This window comes from Panthera pardus, unplaced genomic scaffold (genome assembly GCF_024362965.1).
Source record: "Panthera pardus isolate Hobbes unplaced genomic scaffold, ASM2436296v1 HiC_scaffold_27, whole genome shotgun sequence".
NCBI lineage: Eukaryota > Metazoa > Chordata > Mammalia > Carnivora > Felidae > Panthera > Panthera pardus.
The window spans coordinates 110,079,015-110,099,690 of record NW_026526843.1 but is presented as its reverse complement, the minus strand read 5'-3'; the positions used below and the strand labels follow the sequence as shown (position 1 = coordinate 110,099,690).

General features: G+C 42.3%; 1 protein-coding gene across 1 annotated transcript in view; it reads left to right on the top strand.

Moving 5' to 3' along the window:
• PPEF1 (protein phosphatase with EF-hand domain 1) overlaps positions 1-20,676 on the top strand; it is a 107,943-nt gene that overhangs the window by 67,346 nt on the left and 19,921 nt on the right. Inside the window, exons 9-14 of the mRNA XM_019431696.2 lie at positions 4,205-4,371; positions 7,203-7,239; positions 8,127-8,276; positions 12,353-12,502; positions 18,409-18,594; positions 19,973-20,115. Coding sequence (XP_019287241.2) covers positions 4,205-4,371; positions 7,203-7,239; positions 8,127-8,276; positions 12,353-12,502; positions 18,409-18,594; positions 19,973-20,115 — 833 coding nt within the window. The remainder of the gene's footprint in view (positions 1-4,204; positions 4,372-7,202; positions 7,240-8,126; positions 8,277-12,352; positions 12,503-18,408; positions 18,595-19,972; positions 20,116-20,676) is intronic.

Genomic DNA, 20,676 nt, shown 5'->3' with positions numbered 1-20,676 from the left:
TCAATTCATAGAAGCAAATCACTAAATCCAACCCACATTCAAGAAGAGGGAAGTTAGGTTTCATCTTTTAAAGGGCGTGTCAAGACTTTGTAGACGTTATTTTAAACCAATAATTCAATCTGAATAATTTACTGTGTTTGTATTTTTAAACAGTTTCTTCTTGCATCTATAATAGTTAAATATATGAAGGAAAAATGTGTTCTTTTGTTTATTGAATACAAGTTCATGAATTGTACCTTCTTTATAAGTGCCTTCTATTATATATTGTTGCTTTGTGACCGTGTTTATTAGCACTGTTAATCGTAAATTTCACTTTGTCTAGTATCAATATTTACATTTTTGTTTTCTATTTGTTGTATTTACCTTGTTTTCAACCTTCCTTTATCTATTTTTGATGTGTTTTTCTCTCAAACTGTATATATCAGAGTTTTGTATTTTAATATAGTCTGGTAATCTTGATATTTTAATGGAAGAATTTAACCCATTCACATTTAGTATAACAGCAGATGTTTTTGAAAAATTTTCTTCTTTGTTTACTATTTACTTCACTTTGCTTCATCCTCTCCCTTTTCTTTTTGCTGTTCTGGTAAAGTTTTCTTTATTATTGTTTTCTTTGACATTTTTACTGTGCTTTTCATTCATTAGTAGTTATTTTCCCATTCTTGACATTTCTGATAAATAATGTATGTGTATATATTTCTCAAATAGCTATAACTTTCTTCTTTCACCATTATACTCCCTCTCCTCCAGCAAGATAAATGTATTTATTGTCACACTTTCCATGTATGTCCCCCATTGGGATGAGATTTGTGGAGCTCCCTTGCAAATTCTGGTTACTGCTCATGCCATATTTTTAGTTCTTGACCATTATTAGGCCTTTCTTCATAGTATGTCTCTTTTATTTCCAGAATCCTTGCTTAGTACTTAAATGCAAGTTCCACATTATCACTGTTGATTTATATTGAAAGGTTTGTTGTTCACATCTATATTCTTTCTTCTTGGGTCTTTCCCTGGCTTAAGAACTTTTTTTTTTTTTTTTTTTTTTTTTTTTGTACTGTGCTGTTATTTGGTTAGGATATTTTCTTGAGTGTTTTCCTCTGTGGGGCATGTGGGTGCTATATTCTCTGAATGCAAGCTCATGGAATGCAGGGACTTTGTATTATTTACCTCTGTGTTTCTAGCATCTAAAATTGTGTATGGCACATAACACACAATCAATACATGTTCATTGTTTTTGTGGTATTAGATCACTACATACTCACATATGTCTTTCTTCCACCCCGATGATGTTGCTGCTGATATTTGACCCTTTACACATCTGCAAATATTTTCTATCACCCTAGGAAGTTAATGATGTCTTGGCCAATATATAATTCTTGCTTCATAGTCCTTTTCTCTCTTTAGTTTGTAGATTTGTTCCATCATCTTCTGCCTCCCACTGCTGCATGTGAGAAGTCTAATGCCAGGATGATTCTTTTCCCTTTGTAACTTGCTCTTTTTGTCTAGCAGCTTCTAAGATTTTTACCAGGTAATAGGGATATTTTTCCCTCATCAGTTGTGCATAGGATTCGTGAGCTCTTTCAAACTTCAAGATGAAGTCTCTTTTTAACCATAGAAGTCTCCCTCTCTTATTTATGTAATTTTTGCCTCTTCTCCATCTGTTCCTCTTTCTTGATTCTGGAATTATTACTGGCATATTAGTTCTCTTGGCTCTGAGCTCTAATTTCTTACTCATTCCTTACAGTTTCCATCATTTTGCTTTTTAATCTGTGTAAGAGATTTTTCATCTGTTCTTTCAGGTCAATAATGTATTTTCCAATCATTATTTCTTTTAATTAGCTCTAATATATTGATATTTTAAATCTGAATGGCACATTTTAAATGCTAAGAGAACCTTTTTGTTCTTTATTTTGTGGTCCTCTTATTTTTTTTTTTTTTAAATAAAACTGTCCTCTGTCTCCTTCAACAATTCTAGCTTATTAGGGGATAGAACTTTAGCAGATCTGATTGGTCTGCTTTTCTCCGGTTACTAGATCCCCTTAAGTACTAGGTTATTTTCATTTTCTTTAAAAAATTTTTTTTTAATGTTTATTTATTTTTGAGAGAGAGAGAGAGAGAGAGCGAGCGAGCATGAGCGGGGGAGGAGCAGAGAAAGAGGGAGACACAGAATCCGAAACAGGCTCCAGGCTCTGAGCTGTCAGCACAGAGCCCCATGTGGGGCTCGAACTCACAAACCGTGAGATCATGACCTGAGCGGAAGCTGGAGGCTCAACAGACTGAGCCACCCAGGCGCCCCTAGGTTATTTTCATTTTCTATTCTCTGCTTAGAATAGAAGGCCTCTCTGTAGTTGTAGGCACAATAGTTGCTACTCCTGCATCAAGAGTGTGAGAGGAAGTCTATATGTTCCTAGGTATCCCTAAGTGCAAGTGTTAGTTTTCTTTTGGCTTCAGAAATAGGGAAGAACTTCCCTATACTTTCTTCTAGTAAGATCCAGCTCCCCCTCCCATGCTCTGAGTCAGGGCCTCCCCTTAATCAAGGGGTGCACAGGTCCCCTCAGGCCCAGTTCCTCCATGCCAGGGCTCTCTGCTGCTCCTCTAGCCCCCTCCAGGCCTGGAATCCCAAGAGAGCCTATAGCCTCTAACAGCCCTCAGATTCCTCTGGCTTACTCATCCCCACCAGGTGAAGGCTGGGGAAGGAAGAGTATCAGAGCTGCAGAATCCTTCCATTTTTCTTTGAGTTTTGAAAAGCAGGAACCTATATTTTTGCAGCTGGCTCATACTGTTTAAGCCTACCGTGATAAAGTTATGTGAATTAGTATATTAGAAAATGTAAAATAACGGGACCTTAAAATTAGAAATAACGTGGAGGTCGGAATAAAATGAATCTTTTCATTTGTACGGTACTCTGTGGTTTTCCTGAAGTTGTACACACACAGCCTCATTTGAGTTCCAAAGTAGCCCTGTATGGTTAGGCATGGAAGTTATCGTCCCCATTTTACAGATGAGGAAACTGTAGCTCAGAGATTAAATAATGAAGTTGGACTAGCAAATAAGTCTTCTTATTTCTGGCCCAGGGTACTATACTATTGCTTGTTTGCTTGTTTGTTTCCATTTCTCTTCGGAACATGTGACATTGCATGATGGTTTTTGGAATCCTATATTGTAAGTCATATATTGTAACCTGTCTTATATTTTTTTCAACTACTTCTATTATATTGATATGAACAACTTGAAATGTATATAAATCCTCGGACGGTGACTATAAAGTAATAAGATTTCTTTTGTAGTTTGAAATCTAAAAAAGAGGACTCTGAAAATAGTTGGAAAAAGATTAATGTAACTAGAATATGTACATTATTTCCCGAAGGTGACTTTTCTGAAGGGGGACGTACATTTGGGTAGATAAGTACTTACATTTTTCTCTTTGTCATGTATTTTTTGAACATTTGAACTATTATAAAGACCAGACCTTTGTCCTGATCCCCGTTATTTTTTGTACCAACGCTGTGTTTAAAAGTATTATCTCATGTCCAGGAGTGATAATCAAAATAATTAAAGCCTGGTCGGGGAGCGGTCACAGTATCTGCCAGCTCTCAACACCCGGCGTGATTATATCAGAGTGTTCTGGTGATCTATCAGCCTTGCTCATGAGCAAGAGTATTTTCATATCCATTTCATATCCATACCGAGTATTTTCATATCCATTGTCTCATTCGATCTGGGGAAGGGGGTGGGTATAGTGTCATCCCCTTTTTGCAAATTGAGGGATTCAAGGCCATAAGAAGTGAAACATAGGGCCTCTTACAGTGAAAGACTGGGCTCTCGGTTCGGTGCTCTTCCTTGGGTGGAAGTTTCTCTCTTTTCAAGGGAGAAGGAAGAGATGGGAGTATTCATTTTCGATAGGACAAAAATCAGCTCCTTTCAGAGAAAACTCATAGTAGGTAGTGCGTAGAAAGAGCAATCACCATCCCCCACCCCCACGCCTGGAATCTTCCTGTCTCAAGCTAATGCGTCACTTCCAAGGTCCCTTGTAGGAGATGCCTGCCCTGGAAGAGTGAAACTAGCTCAAGGTAGCAGATTTTCCCCAGTGGAGGAACTAACTCAGCCTCTTTTCTCCATATTCACAGGGACGTTAGGTACAAAGCCTTACTTTAAAAGTACATTCTTTTAACTGCTTGTTTTTCCCCCTCTCCTCCTTCCACAGAATGGTCTCCCCTCAGGGAGCAACTCATATATTTTTAATGGGGATTTTGTAGATCGAGGAAGAAATTCCATAGAGATCCTAATGATCCTGTTTGTGAGTTTTCTTGTCTACCCCAATGACCTGCACTTGAACAGAGGGAACCATGAAGATTTTATGATGAATCTGAGGTAACTTAGGCCTTTAGATTTCCTCTGTTGTTTCCCATTCTGAAAAATCGTGCCATGTTTAGTTCCTTGCAGAGAGTTAGAGGTGAGTGTAGAGAAGTAGGGATGAGGGGAGTCTCAAGGGAGACCTCAATTCTTACCTCTATTTACCACCTCGGTCTTCTACTGAGTGAGTATAAATTACTCTGAAGTCCTCTTCCCATCTTTGCTTCCAGTTCTGTCCCCGCTTCTCCCTTCTGCTATGTTCTTTCTCTTCCTCCTATGACTACCATCACAGGCCAAATGGTTTCCTGGGTGGATGTGCTAGGCCAGCTTTGGCGATGTGGTAGTTTCCCTGAGCAGGCTTAGATGAAATCATTCTGTTGCTGCTCTTTTGGCTTGCCTCAGATGTTGTCTCAGAAACCAGTACTGTGTTTTTCACTGATGTGTATATTTTTTATGACACGGTGATTGCTTCTGGCATAGTTGTTCACAAACATATTTGAGAACAGCTGTAACATAGCATTTCAGCTCTCTGAATCACTGGAGATTTGAGGAATAAAGATTGGTTAAATGGTTTCCCAAATTTTGCTGAAAGGCACCGTAGGTGATAAATGTTCCCCTTTCCCTTCTTTCTTCCTCCTCCACCCCTCCTTTACCAGTTGGCTCTATCTAGGGCAGTAGAAGGCATGACATGTGATATGCCTTATGCTTTTGATCCTAGGCTTTTGGATGCCTTGATGAAAGCTCAGCAACTGATTAGTTTTGTCTCTGGGGCAGTTCCGGCACCTGGCTTGAGTATAGAGTTTCAATTCTGACTCTCAGTTTATGGAAGCAGATGCTGAGACTATGATGAAAAATAATCCAAGACTGTCATCACAGGTCCATTATATATAATGTAGCTCGATACTTTTATTTGGGCATGCCACATAGCCCTTCATTTATTCAGTTAGCCAATCATATTTATCTAGTGTCTATAATGGTTAATGAAAGAGACAGGGCCTCTGCCCTCACAGAGTTTCCACCTAGTGGGGAAGGCTTATGTTAAACAGGTTTTTCCAATGTGATGAGTTTGTAAAGTGGGGGACCTAACTTGTCTGAGGGGTGACAGAGGGTTCTCTCATAGAAGTATGGCATTAGCTTGAGACCTGAAGGATAAATTAAGCAATTCAGAAAGGGCCATGGTGGTAGACGAGAAATGGTATTCCACAGCGAGGGGACAATTTATGCAGAGCTTGAGACAAGACTTTTTAGATATGAAAGCACTTCAGAGGGCAGGAGCACCGACTGAGAGACAGGACGGTCCCTAATAGGACTGGAGACATAAGAGATGGTTGGATCGTGCAAAGGGATTTGGACTTTTTTCTAAGGACAGCAAAAAAATCATAGAAGAGTATCCTAAAATTTGTGTTTTAAAATGCAGCAGGAAGAGATATTTGCACGTGGGAGGCCACTTAGGAAGTAGTTGAAGAGATAGATGATGGATTCTCTCACATAGGCTAGGGCTGTAGGGATAGAGATGCAAAGAAGTAGACAGATTCAAGAGGAGTTTAGGCAAGGATGATTTCAAGTTTGGTAACGTCATATAGAGGACTTGAAAGAGGAGAGAATAAAGGGTAACCTCCAGGTTCCAGGCTTGAATTGGGAAGTACAGTGGCATTGTTCACAGATGTTGGGAACGTGATAAGAGGAAAAGGTTGGCATGAGAGGGAATGGTCAATTCAGTCTGGGTTAAGGTTATTAGAAGTGCTTTTGAGTAGGCAGTTGAGTGTATGTGTCCAGGGCTCAGAAATGAAGTGTGGCCTACAGCATTGTCCTGCAATAGTGGCTCATAGATAGTACCCGAAGCTCTAGGCAAGGATGAAATTGCCACAGGAGAAAGTGAGGGGAGAAGAGGACCTAGGACAGAATCGGAGGGGACTCCAGCATTCGAGGCTAGGCAGAGAAAATCTTGCCAAGGACTTAGAATACCCAGAAAGGCACGAGGAAAAGCAAGAGGGTTTATTGTCACAGAATCCAAGAGAAGAAAAGCTTCCCAGAAGGATGGTGTAGTCAACCGTATTTGGTATTCCAGAGAGGGCAAGAAAAATGAAGATTGCAAGGTATCCATTGCATTTCACAACACAGCCGTCTTTGGTGAGGACTGACTTCCTCTCGGAAAACAGCATGACACTGTAGAAGCCTGACGTGACAGGATTTGCATGGAAACCTGGAATGAGTATGCTGTGTGCTGACTTCCCTGTGTTGGGCCTTAAGAATATATGTTATAATCCTGAGGCAACAAAAGCAATAAAAAAAAGATTTCCATCATTAAAGCTCCCATAGTGACTGCTGTTCAGGTATGAAAATTCCTGACAGTTTCTTGAAAATCTTGAATACCATTACCTGAACTCTATCAGAGAGAGTACAAAGAGCCAACTTACTATCTTCTAGGCTTTTCTTTGTCTCTGTTCAGTCCCTTCCCCCATCCCCCCTTCCTGTGAGAAATTCTATCTCAATGAAAAGCATTCTCCCACACAGTTTCCCCAGCTGCCATAGCACACGTCTCTGAGAACTTGCGTCTACACATCCTATACCTACAACATATCTCTTAAGTTGCCTTGTAATTGTTTCATGAGAATTTATCTTCTTTCTCCAACTATACTATAAGCTCCTTTGGAGTAGGGACGGCTGCTTTTGTTCTTTCCCATCATGCCTAGCAAAGACTTGGGTAAGTAATAGTTTCAACTACACTCTAGTTTCTGGAGTTCTTGATACTTCTGATGGTGAGATGTCAGTGGCTCCCTTTTTGGCGTGACTCCCGTAAGTAGGAGTTGTCAACATTTAATTCGTTTAAATACCATTGTTTTTTTCAGGTATGGCTTCACAAACGAAATTTTGTGTAAATATAAGGTAAGACTCCTATGCTTTTTTTTTTTTTTTCATCCTCTCTGCTTTTTATACATAGAACTAAAAAAAAAAAAAAGAGCCATTAGGAAGAGTGGTGAGTAAACTAGTCAGGCTCCATGCCAATACAGTAAAAGCACAGCAGCAAGAGCTGGCCATGGTAGAGGACTAATTTTCTTCCTGGACTAAACCGAGCTTTTTCACTGTGACTTTTGTGTAAATTTTAGCATAGATACGAACATACTCTGTTGTCTTAAAGGTACCCAGGATTTGTTTTCCTCCATGTGGGAAAACATGCAGATACAGAAATGACTGTCATAAAGGAAGATTTTTACTCACAGTTCCCTAGAACACAGGCCCAGCACCAGGGGGGCCGTGTGGGGAAGCACCAGGGTTGGTCCGGAGGCAGAAGGAATGAGGGGAAAATGTGGGCAAGAGCCTTTATTTTGGTTTCTGTGGGAAGGGATCAGGGTTTAGGATTGGCTGCTTTGAACAGTTTCAGCGGGCTCTGGGGCATAGGGGCCGTGTTTAGTTGTCTGGTACCTGGCTGTGGGGTGATTAAGGCACGGGAATAGTGGCCTAGAGTGCCAAAGCCCTCTAACGGAGGTGGTTGGGGGCATGGGGTCTGGATTGGTTGATTTGGTTGAAAGGCACTCTACCTGCATATGAAAGACAGTTCATCTCCGATTTCTAGGAATTAGCTAGCCCTGGGAGGGGTGGTCTCTTCTCCAGAGTCAGCAAGCCATCAAAGTACCTAAAAGTATCAGGATTAATGCATGCTGATGGGTTAGTTATTCCATGTTGACTCCCTTTGCATGGCATGATAACTGTTGATTTTGTGATAAACTTGAACTTATCAGACAAACAAAACTTACTCAAGCTCTTACTTACAGATCCATGGGAAACAAATCTTACAAATCTTAGAGGACGTCTATACCTGGCTCCCAATTGGTACCATCATTGACAATGAAATCCTGGTCATACATGGTGGGATATCAGAGTCCACAGACTTGAATTTACTCCACCACGTAGAAAGACACAAAGTAAGAAGCAGTGTTTACATAAATCTTGTCTCAGAGTTTTATACCTCTTTCTACTTATTGTTTTGTATTCATTTGTGTTTTGGTAGTTGTAACTCTGCAGAGATCAGTACAAATTTTGAGAAAATCTGTGATTGCAAGAGAAATAACCAAACGGGTAACTTCTAAATCCGGAAAAAATATGTATTTTAACTTCATGATGAAAGTGGAAAATGAAGAAATGTTGACATTTTATATAGTTTCTAAAAGTGACAAATCCTGATTTTTAGAAGTTAAAATTTCTAATTAATGTTGTGGTAAAATATACATAACCATTTTTCAGTGTACAATTCAGTCACATTAATAATGTACATTCACATTGTCGTGCAGACACCCCCACCATCCATCTCCAGAACTTTCCAACTTCCCAAACCGAAACTCTATACCCATTAAACAACAGCTCCCCGTTCTCCCCTCTCCCCAGCCCCTGGTGACCACCGTTCTATTTCTGTCTCTGATTTTGACTATTCTGGGTGCCTCATATAAATGGAATCGTACAGCAATTTATTTCTGAATTGATATGATTTCTCTTGTACTTTCAAATGGCTCAGGGTATTTGGCGAGGGGAATATTTTAAACCTGAGTAATCATATTAAGTACAACAGAAGCAGAGCAAGAACATGTCTAGAACCTTCAAGAGGCTATGTGTGGCCTGTCAAGCTCCCACACTGAGTGAAGGGCCCCGTTGGCTGGGCCTCACAGAGTGCCTGGAATTATCTTCCTCCTGTACCAGAGCCTGGCCGAAGCCCCCAGACCAGGGGCACTGGAGGTGCCACGTGAGCATGAGGACCGGAAGCAGCTCTGGAACCAGATGATCCTATGGTCTTAGTGAGAAACCTGAACCCTTACCCCTCAAGACTGATAGTCAACTTCTCACCCATCTAGGCAAGTGGAGTCTAGAGCTGGAGTTTAGTTTGATACAGACAGAAATTCACCTCGGGTTCCTGGAGCCCTCACACCTTTACATACATATGAAAGATAATATTATTGCTAATTCTCATCCTTTCAATTTCAGCTTAAACGCACCCCTCCTCTGGAAAGCCTTCCATGACGTCCAGACTAGGTCGGGTCCCCTTGTCTATGCTCTCAAGCCCCTTGTACATATCCTTCATAACAGTTACCAGAATTGAATAAAGAACTGGGGTACTGTTTGTTTACTGTCCTCCCCTGCTTCTCTAATTCACTGACATAGCTCCAGCCCCTAAGCTGTAGTAAATACTCAATCACTGTTAGATATCTCCTAAGAGATTTAAGACGAAAGCAGAGCAGACCTCATACGAAACCGTATAGAAACTTCTTTATAACCTCTTTCCTGATTCTGTTGTGATTTTACATACCTCCTCCCGAATCTGACCCAGCCTTGACCCTATTGTCCTCGTGTGATTATTAGTAGTGCCCCCCTTTACTCTCAGAATTACTTCAATTGCGATAAGTTTTTCACCCTACGTTTAAGGCATCTTTCTCATGATATCAGCACATAATCGACCCAATAAAATATTTTGATCCACACGAGACGGTCAGTGTTAACATAACAACTGGATGTGATTTTAGCCAAGAGCAAGGGTACATGATGTTTCTGTCAGTCAAATATTGGCAAGCACATGGCAGGAAGGCAACACTCTACCGTCACCCGCCCTGGGACGACAGCGCTAAGCAGCTAAGCAGCCACCACCAATCGATCAGATTGAAAACTTTGCCTTTCCTGAAGTTAGTCTGAGCCGTCAGCCCTCTCTAGAGTTTTCTGAGATATTAAGAGCATGGCCCGGAAATGCCTATTCCTATGTCTGTGGAGACCCTAAGGTGAGAGCCACCTTGACCTAGTAAACTCCGTGAGGCTCTGACATCACACAGACATAGCCAGCTCTATTTCCTGCTTCCATCACTTCCTGGCTGGGTGACCGGGCAAGGCACCAAAGTTTTCTAAGCCTCAGTTTCCGCACCCGTGTGTGGAAGCTAAAAATACCTACTATATTGAATTGTTAGGAGGATTAAATATAATTACCCAGATGAAGAAAACAGCATAGAGTAAGCTCTGAACACAAAGCTCTCTCCTTCAACGCTCTCCTCTCTTTCCTGATACTTGGAACTGAGGTTTGAATTTTCTTTTTCCTTTCCTTTTTTTTAGTTTATTCACTTGAGAGAGAGAGAGAGAGAGAGCGAGAGCGCACATGCTAGTGGGGTGTTGGGGGGCGATGCAGAGAAAGAAAGAGGGAGAAAGAGAATCCCAAGCAGGCTCTTAGCGCAGAGCCCAATGCAGGCCTCGATCCCACAGCCATGAGATCATGACTTGAACTGAAATCAAAAATTGGATGTTTAACTGACTGAGCCACCCAGGCGCCCCTGAGGTTTGCATTTTAGTCACCAAAACATATGCTGGGGAGAAGTTTTGGGGCCAGGAATTTTCTCAGGAAACCTCAAACTTCACCTTTTTTGAGAATCATCGTTCCATCTACTCATAAGCCTGGTTTTAAACATAGACATTTGACTTGTGTACTTCATGTATCTTCTACCCCTGCTAGAGTGAGGTTGAACTGGAAGCACATACTTGTATTAAATATAATTGAACCGTGATGAAAGTAGTAGGTGCAAGCCTTTGGAACTCTACTAGATGAAATATAAAAGTAGATTTTCAAGTCTAGTTTACAGCCTCCACTTTCCCATCCCTTAGTACCCTTTAAGTGTAGGGATGACACTGTTTCCTTGTTTATACCTGTTGCGGTGGTATAATTTTAACAGAGTGGGGTAGGATGGGGGAACCTGATGACAACCTCCTTCTAGGTTCATTAAAGGCATTTTGTAAGGTGGGTGGGTTGGAGGGTGTCGATCAGAGGGACAGAGAAGGAAGATTTTATAAAACTCTGGTTTAGTATTCTTTAAACTCCCTGGCAGGGGGTGTAGGAAGGGATGGCTAGTAGGGTTCCCAGGAGAAGATGATGGTGTGCTACCTTAGCGGGGAGCTGGGGCAAAGTATCTTGATCCCAAGTAGCCTTGAAAACATCAAAGCCACATGTACAAGAGACCATGTGGCCTTGCCCAGTGAGCTTATCAGAAGTTGTATGGACCCAAGTCGAGAGCGGCCTCCCAGAATATTGTGCCCTGCTCAGGACCTGGGGATATTTTCTGGGGAGAGATGGGAGGGGAGGCTGTGGACTCACTGATAATAGCTGAGATTGAATTTCCAAACATCTCAATATGACAAGATCTTAGAATAAGATTCAATTTTATTTTTAAAAACTGAAGGTAAGATTTCGTATACACCCTAGTTTATAGAAGAGACAAAGTGCCTACCATTAACAGAAGTGTTGTTTCCAATTGTTTTATACAAACGTATGGTGTTACAAAGAAACAAGTACAAAATTATAGTCTTAGTTTAAGTAAGGGAACACAGAAGGGATTGTAATAGTCATTTTACTATCAGAAAGACATTTTATTTTCCGAAGGATGCATCACCTTTGTTGCTAGGATTAGAGAACATAACCAGTTGCTGGCAGGGTCAGACTGTGAATTACATGGCATTGAAGTTGAATGGCTTTCTCCATCCCTTTGGAGAACTTTTGTGAACACAGATGTATTTTCTCCCATATCTCCTGGAAAAAAACAACAATGTGAAAGGCAGCCACCCTCTCGAGAGGCATTTCTGAATTTAAAGCCTATTGATTCTCTCTTAGCCCCATGTGTAGGTGAAGGCTCAGAGGGAGACGAGTTTTCCCTTCGCAACTTGCATTTCCTGTGATCAGACCTCAGGACACGTCTAGCACTGACATCTGTGCTTCTGGGGGCTTTTAGAAACTCGAATGGGAAACCTTCCCTGAAGGGCCATGTCTCTGGTTAAAACATGTACCAACAGAATGTAACAGGCCCACTTTACAGAGATCAGTGGCTCCACGAGATGAAAGTGGTAGGTGAGATGGAAAAGGTGATCATGTGCCTCTCATTGGGTCGAGGCACAACGATATAGACAGAGTGGCGGCTCGCATTGAAGTTTCTGCGTGCAGCACACGAAACCTGGGGTTCGACTAAAGAGGGAATTTGCTTTGCAGATGAAATCTGTGCTGATGCCACCAACCCCCTTAGATGGAGACCCTGACACCAACTTGAAGAAAAAGAAATTCAACGCCACTATTTTACCTCGGGAAGTCAAAACGAGTACATCCCTTTCTGAACAGTTAACAAAGCATGAATGGGAACAGGTAGGTAATCAGAGTATTCACCAAAGTAGCAACGAAGATGTGGCATAGATGATGTTGTCTCTTATAATATGTACACAGGAAAGTGACTGACCTTCATAAGCAGGTCATACTCTTCTTTCGGAATTCGCCACTATACTTTTAATAGTTTCATTGAGATGTAATTCACTCATTTAAAGTATATTAATTCAATGGTTTTGATGCAGTCACAGTGTTGTGCACCTGTCACCACAATTTAATTTTAGAACATTTTCATCCCCTGAAAAAGAAATCCCATACTAATCTACTTTTGGTCTTTATAGATTTATCTGTTCTGGACATGTTCTAGAAATAGATCGATACAACAGGTGATCTTTTGTGTCTGGATTTTTTTTTTTTTTTTTTTTTTTTTACTCAGCCCAGTGTTTTGAAGTTCATCCATGTTGTAAGATGTATCGGTACTTTGTTGCTTTTTATTGCTAAGCAATATCCTAAATAATATTCTATTGCTAAATAATACTCTATAATAAACATTTTGTTTATTCATTCCTCGGTGGGTAGACATTTGAGTTGTTTCCACTTATTGGCTATTATGAATAATGCTGCTATAAACATTACAGACATGTTTTGGTGTGGACATACGTTTTCCTTTCTCTTTGGTATATACCTAGGAGTGGAATTGTATGGTCGTAAGATAATTCTAAGTCGAACATTTTAAGAAACTTCAAACTGTTCCCAAGTGGCTACACCATTTTACATCTCCATCACCAATGGATGAAGGTTCCAGTTTCTTCATATCCTCACTTAACAAATTGTCTATCCTTTTTGATTGTGGCCATCCTAGTGGGTATGAGGTGGAATCTCATTGTGGCTTTGATTTGTTGTGGTTTTTTGGCAGTTTTCTAGTGATTAATGATGTTGAGCATCTTTTCATGTGCTAATTGGCCACCTTTATGTCTTCTTTAGAGAAATATCTATTCAGATCCTTTGCTCATTTAAAAAATTGAGTTGTTTAGGGGCGCCTGGGTGGCTCAGTCAGTTGAGCGTCCGACTTCAGTTCAGGTCATGACCTCGCGGTTCGTGGGTTCAAGCCCCACGTTTATTAAAAATAAATAAACATTTTTAAAAAATTAATTTTTTTAAATGTTAACTTATTTTTGAGAGACAGAGAGAGACAGAGTGTGAGCAGGGGAGGAGCAGAGAGGGAGGGAGACACAGAATCTGAAGCAGGCTCCAGGCTCTGAGCTGATTGTGCTATTGTTTTTAACAATGTCCCAGGGCTCACAAACAGATCCACAATCTGATCCCATGAAACTTGGTCTCTTTTGCAGAGGCAGGGTACGACAATCTTTGAGGCCCTAAGAGGGCTCTTCTCATCTACCCCTTTCCCTGATTCTGTCCTAGTATCATGGACCCATCAGCCTTCTTCTCTTCCACTTGCTTACCCCCAAGAAGCCCCTATTTCTTGACTCTGTACTCTTATACTTTGATTCCCAAAATGTAGACTAAAATGTGATTTCTGATGTAAAATATCCTCTAATGATGAGGAGAAGAGAGAGGTGGGAGGATAGAGAGGGGGTGGAAGAAGGGGTAGTACGAGAGAAATAGAATTCATTAATGGCTTGTGCATTCAAAGTATTAAAAAAAAAAATCAAGTTAAGTACAAGAGGCAACCTATGGCAGCAAGGAAAGGATGCCTCCTTAGATTCTGAAATCCAAATTCCAGAGACCAAAGATTATTACAAGCACTCCTAGGATTGTGGTAAATAAAAAGGATGATGCCAAAGAGATTGGAGTTGCACAAAAGGAAAAGTGTGGCTTCTGGAAGCCTAGATGAGTTAGAATTATAGAGGGATGGAGCTTTAAGAAGTGTGTGTGGGGGGGGCATTATTCTGTAATTGAACCTCCCACTACCCCATCTCTAGGAATGAGGCATCTTACAGACTCCATGTACATGACTAGAGTTGACACAGGGGAAAATGGACCAGAATCTCATTCCCGATATTTTAACAATTTCGGTTGTACTCTTAATTTTCTTCCTTCAGTTGCTGGTACAAAGTGGGTGTGCATACTTCAGTTAGCTAGAATTGAAATTTCCGGATAAAACCAGATTTCGCACTTTATTTCTTAATATCTATGAGCTGTGTTATGATAAAGGTCATAGGCTCTTTATTTGTGCCATACTCACAGAAGTGCATAATTCTTGGCAGAGTGCTATGATTTGGGTTTTATGTTCACTGAGATGTGGGAGAGATACGTACTCATAGCTAAGTCCTTCTATAGAGACAAACGTGGCACTCTTCCTTTAAGACAGACTTGCAACAAGAAGACCAGAGAGGTTTAAAAAATAGTTGCAATTATTTATTTCCTGCGTGAGTCTTCATTCATTCATTCAACAAGAATTTACTGAACACCCGCTATGTATCAGGCACTGTCGTAGGCTTTTGGGAATATCAGTGACCAAAGATGTATTACCTTGTGAAGCTTACATTCTAGGGAGAGGAGTTAAGTAAGTAAAGCAAGTAAATTATATAAGATGTTAAGTGAAAAGTTCTATGGAAAAAAAAGAAAACCAGAACAAGTTTAGGGGTATCCGGAGAACCGGAGGCGGGGGACAGAGTTGTAGTGGGAGTAGTCAGCTTCATTGTGCAGGCTCCCAAGAGTGAGATGGCTTGTCACTTGGCTAGTCACTGAGTGATAGAGCAGGATGTGATCTCAGGTCTGCCTTTAAGGCCCAAGCTCTTTTTCCGAAGGGAAAGATGGCTTCGGAATGATGGGGGCAGGTCTCAAGAAGGAGACGAACTTCTCCGGTTTCTCATCCAGTGTGGCTAATGGGTACACAGGGAGTAGGCATCTTAAGTGATTTAGGTGCTGCCGGAGGGTTTGGGCTGAGCGCAGCCTTTAAAAGATGTTCACAAGCTGGAAGGAAGATACGTCACTAAGGGGAAAATGCAAAAGAATGGTGAATCTATAGCATTCGTGTCTTAGAAGAGAGGCATTTAGATATACCTTCCACAGCTATTAACTCTCCCCCAAAGCGTGCTTTTGGGAACTGGATAACTGAGAGCTGCAGACAAGCACAGGACATTTCTTGCTGGATTCATTTTGGATTTAGGAGGTTTGAAGGCCGAGGCACGAAGAGATTTTTGTTGGCCAGATCATATACGAGCTGTCATTCTGTAAAGCTTTTCCAATTTTCGGTTTGAACATTTTCAGGAAGGGATATTGCGAATAACTATTGTTTCATGCGCTTACCACTCACAAGGCCCTTGCATTTCAGAGGGGAGGATGTTGCTGGAAGGAAAGCGAGGGTCTCTTCTGAGGAATCTGCTTCACCCACAAAGGGTCCTTTTTCTGTTTGTGAGTTTTAGAATCAAGTCTATGTTACAGCCACAGTCTGGGTAAACCTCGTCAAGTGAATGGATTCTAGACCAAAAAAAGAAATGCCCACGCCTGGTAAGGGATGATTCTGAAGAACTTTAGTTCTATAAAGCTCATACCCCCCTTTGACTTTGAGTCAAAGAAAAATGAATTCTTGATATGTCTTTCTCGTTTCATTGATGAACCAACTAAAGTTCAGCTAGGTTAAATGATTTGCCTCAGGTGACACAGGTGCCAGCCGAAGACCTAAGTCCTTGGCCAGTGTTTCTCTGAGTTCAACAGAGTTCGTTATGCATACGTTTAACTTCTGTGCATTTTAACTATATGTATATGGCAGAAAGGAGAAAAGTATATGTAATTTTATTTTCACAAATGTTATTTATCACATTACATATTATTACATCTATAAAATGTTCACACATCCATATTATTGTGTAGGATTGTATATATAAAATCACGTATAGTGTGCTTTAAGGGTAATTTCAGAGGTTTCCCAGGGGTAATTTTAGCTATAAATGGCTTGCATCTCATGTAGGAATTTACAACTTAATCCCTTCCTCATACAAGCACAGTTCCTTGTGTTCCATTTTTCCGCCTTCATTACACTAAAGGCCAAATCGGGACCCCCAAACAGGAATTCATGGTGTAAGAGCCAGATGTGACAACGCAAGTGTTGGTTTTGACATAAACACCAGCCAAGGAAAGGGGCTCCGGTGTATTAATTTGTAAGGGCAGGATTGTGCCAGTGTTGGCATTCAGCGTTGGCATTCAGGGGGAGAGAGGAGAATCTTGGTCTGAATCTTCTTCGGGTGGTTTTAAGTCTCACTTCAATCAGTCGTCAAAAACTTGGCACAAATGTCTGGTTTGGCCTGATGGAGGGTTTCGACGAGTTCCGACCAGGTGCTCGTCATTCCAGAGTTCTCCTACCGGTTCCGTTCTTCGCTCCAGCTCGCTGTCTTTTTCCTCACTGATCTATAGCCCCCCTTCAATACCAAACCTACGAATGGGTGTACAGTCAAGTTTACCGGGACAACCATTTCTGGTCCTCTCGTCAAGACCTCACTTGGACCTGCTTGGATAACTGCAGAACTTAAGATGCATGGTTTCTTCATGCCCACAAAACATGGACTCGTAGAATCATAGTGTGTTAGAACTTGGAGATACTTTACAAGTCATCTGGCCCAAACTGCTGATTTTAATTTTTTTTTTTAACGTTTATTTATTTTTGAGACAGAGAGAGACAGAGCATGAACGGGGGAGGGTCAGAGAGAGGGAGACACAGAATCCGAAACAGGCTCCAGGCTCTGAGCTGTCAGCACAGAGCCCGACGTGGGGCTCAAACTCACGGACCGCGAGATCATGACCTGAGCCGAAGTCGGCCGCTTAACTGACTGAGCCACCCAGGCGCCCCCCAAACTGCTGATTTTAAAAGATCTAGAAACTGAGACCCAGAGAGTTTTCCCAAGGCTGCACAGCTTTAGTGACACAGCTATTTTTTTTTTCTCACTGCTGCTTAAGCTCCTATAGGAGTTTAAATAAAGAAACATTATATGTAGATCAGAGCCATGAAAAATATTCTTAGAAACTTGGATCTTCAGTCTTGGGCATCATGTAGCCTGCATTTACCTCTTTCAGCCCCAGAAGGAAATGTGATGCTAATAAAATACCTGCGGATTTAGGACACGTTGGGGAAACCAGTCGGTGGCTGAATTTATTGCTAAAACTGAGAGTGTTCTTATGAATGGGCCAAAAAGTGAAGGAGATGATTTAGGGAAGTATTCTTGGATGAACTCTTATCTGTATCTGTGGTGGGGAAGAAGGCTTCCTCATGCTATCTGCTCAACAGGACAAAAGCCAGGGCCAGAGCCACAGCTGGGAGACCCAATTATCTCTTTGAACGTATTAAGAATATGTAATGTGGGGGCACCTGGGTAGCTCAGTCGGTTAAGTGTCCGACTCTTGATTTGGGGCTCAGGTCGCCTTCTCACGGTTTGTGGATCTGAGCCCAGAGTCGGGCCCTGCACTGACAGCGCGGAGCCTGCTTGGGATTCTCTCTCTCCCCTCCTCTTTCAAAAATAAATAAACATTAAAACAAAAAAGACCATCTAGCGTGTGTTCGCTGTGGAGAGCTGCTTTCTCTTTGGAGTAGGACAACGAAGTTCTTTTAAGAGAACTTGCATCTCATGTAAGAATCGTGAATTGGTAGATTCGGCACTTGTGAAACAATCGTGATGAGATTTTTAAAGACAGACAGACAAAGGCAAGGGCCGATTCTCCATGGCTACTAAGTATTGCTGCGTTGGTTCTTGTTCTTGGTACATTGGTTGTTGGGGACGAGCAAGCAGAAAGGGATTGTGGTGGCTGTGGGCCTTGCAGTTGTCGTGGAAAAGATCCATGGAGGAGAGGAGTACAAAACAAGTTTGAAGGAGGAATGAGGAACACTTAGACTTTGGGATAACTCGGGTTAATATTTCTGGCAAAGAAGTCGAAGTCTAGAACGACAGAGTCTCACTTGTAAATAGCAGCCTAACCTGCTTTGTTGTTCAAAGGTCATCGATATTCTGTGGAGTGATCCCAGAGGCAAAAGAGGCTGTTACCCGAACACAAGTCGAGGAGGGGGCTGCTATTTTGGACCAGATATCACCTCCAAGGTTCTTAATAGATACCAGCTGAAGATGCTCATCAGGTCTCACGAATGTAAGCCCGAAGGGTATGAAATCTGCCACGATGGGAAGGTGAGCTAACACTGTTGGTGATGTCATCACAGACATCCTTGCCCCGAGCAGTCTTTCTTCCCAGGATGCGTCTGACCTCGAAGCCTCCGGGAAGGTGTCTTCCCCGGGACGAAAACAGAAGGCCACGCTTTGGTAGACGGAAGCAGGAGACTATAGGGTTCACACAGGTTGCGTGAAGGGGCCTCGCCGTGCCTCACCCTAAGAGATAGTGGCTCATTTCCCTCATCTTCCCTAATCCCAGAGATCGAAATCCTGACCCGTAGCTCTAAGGACCCTCACAGAAAGGCTTCGTTCTTGACTAACCGAAAGGCAGCTTTCCAGTACAGTGGGGTTAAGAGTCTGCTTGTCCTCACCGAGCGCCTCATAGGCCGCAGTGAATCCAGTTTGCTCCCTTTCGCCTTTTGTACCTTCCCTGTGCGGGGCAGAGCCACAGAGTCGCCTCCCTTCTCCTCGCGGAGCGGGCCAGCCCCAGCAAGGCGCTCGCCTGGTCCCGGTTCAGCTGCAGCCGCTCGAGCGGAGCGTGTTGTGCTCCTTCAGTGCGGGTGTGGTGAGGCTGGGAGAGGCGAGGGCTGATGAACTGGTTTCTTGTCCCAAGTTGTCCCGGGATGTCCCTTTCCTAGTAGAGAACAGCCGTGAATCAAATGGAATACCAGCTTGTGTGGCATTCCTTTCTATTTCAAAACTTTTGCTTTGCTTACCTCTGTTAGTTCCTTTCGGGCTCCTACTAATGCCGTGGGATAGTTGAGGCAAGTATTATGTGAGGCTTCTTGTGCTAAGAAAACAGAAAACGGCCTGTCTGAAGTAGCAGGCCGGTTAGGGCAGGACCGGCTACAACAAGTATTACCCTGCCATCCTCCACCAGGGCCCGGAGGCCGTTCCCTCCCAACACGGTGGTCCTGGGCCCTTATTCTGGCCACTATTCTCCCTGCCCTTACATGCCTCATTTTGTGGGGCCCCTAAACGCTCTAAATCACGCAGCTTTAGGCAAAGGAAAAAGACTCATACTAGACAAGTTTTATTTTGAACGCTCAAATACCACAGGGAAGGAAAACAAAGTCTTCCCCCGCTTGGAACATTAGAATTTCCAAAACCTAGCGATAAGGGGGATCGTCAGACACGGAACTGAAATCGTACACAGGATTGCAAGGCCAGGCACTGCGGGGACGAGTGGCTAGAAGTCGGTATTCCTGGGGACACCCGTTTAAGAGCCTGTTGCCTCTCCAGTGGAAGCACAGAAAATCCTGTCAGACTTGGATCATTTGTATGCATCCGGAACTTTGATGTTTGCCTTTTTAGGAATTGAGCTATTTCTGACTTTATTGAGAGACCTTTTGAGAACCACCTCCCTGTGATCCTGGTCTTCTGTTTCTTTTATCAGGTCATTACTATATTTTCTGCTTCTAATTATTATGAAGAAGGCAGCAATCGAGGCGCTTACATCAAACTGTCTTTTGGTATGGCCCCTCGATTCTTCCAGTACCAAGTAACTCGGACAACGTGCTTGAGGCCTCTTTACCAAAGGTGTGTATGCCCTAAGGAGAACTCTGAGCGCTGGTGCTGGTGACCAAGTGGGACCAGTCCAGAGTGACTAAGAGCACCCGTGGGAGTGAAGGCAACTACTTACTGGTTACTCGTGGGCATAAACAAAATAGAATTCGTTCCAGACACCCGGTGGTGAACGCATTCGTATTTGAAACCAAGAGAAGACCTTTCCAGCCCATATGTCTCTGTAAATGGGTAAAGCAGTCAGTGTGCATGAACAGCCTCTAACCGAATGTAAAGAAAAGACGGTCCCCACATCCACCCAGTCCCGCACCCTGCAGTCTTCTCTGTCCCCAAACAGCCCCGTGTGCTCTTGCCTCTTGGTCTCTTCTCTACTCAGAGTGTGTATGACAGGAGTTGAGTGTCTCTCCATGTGATGGCATCCATAGTTTATCTTCCTTTTCTCCACTTAACATTACCTTTTTAAGAAGCTGTCATCACAAAACGAGTATGTTTATTGTTAACGAGTGAGGCCAAAGATGTATACAGAGAATGCCAGTCCTCTCTCCCGCTCGTTCTCGATAACCCTTTTCTGCAGAT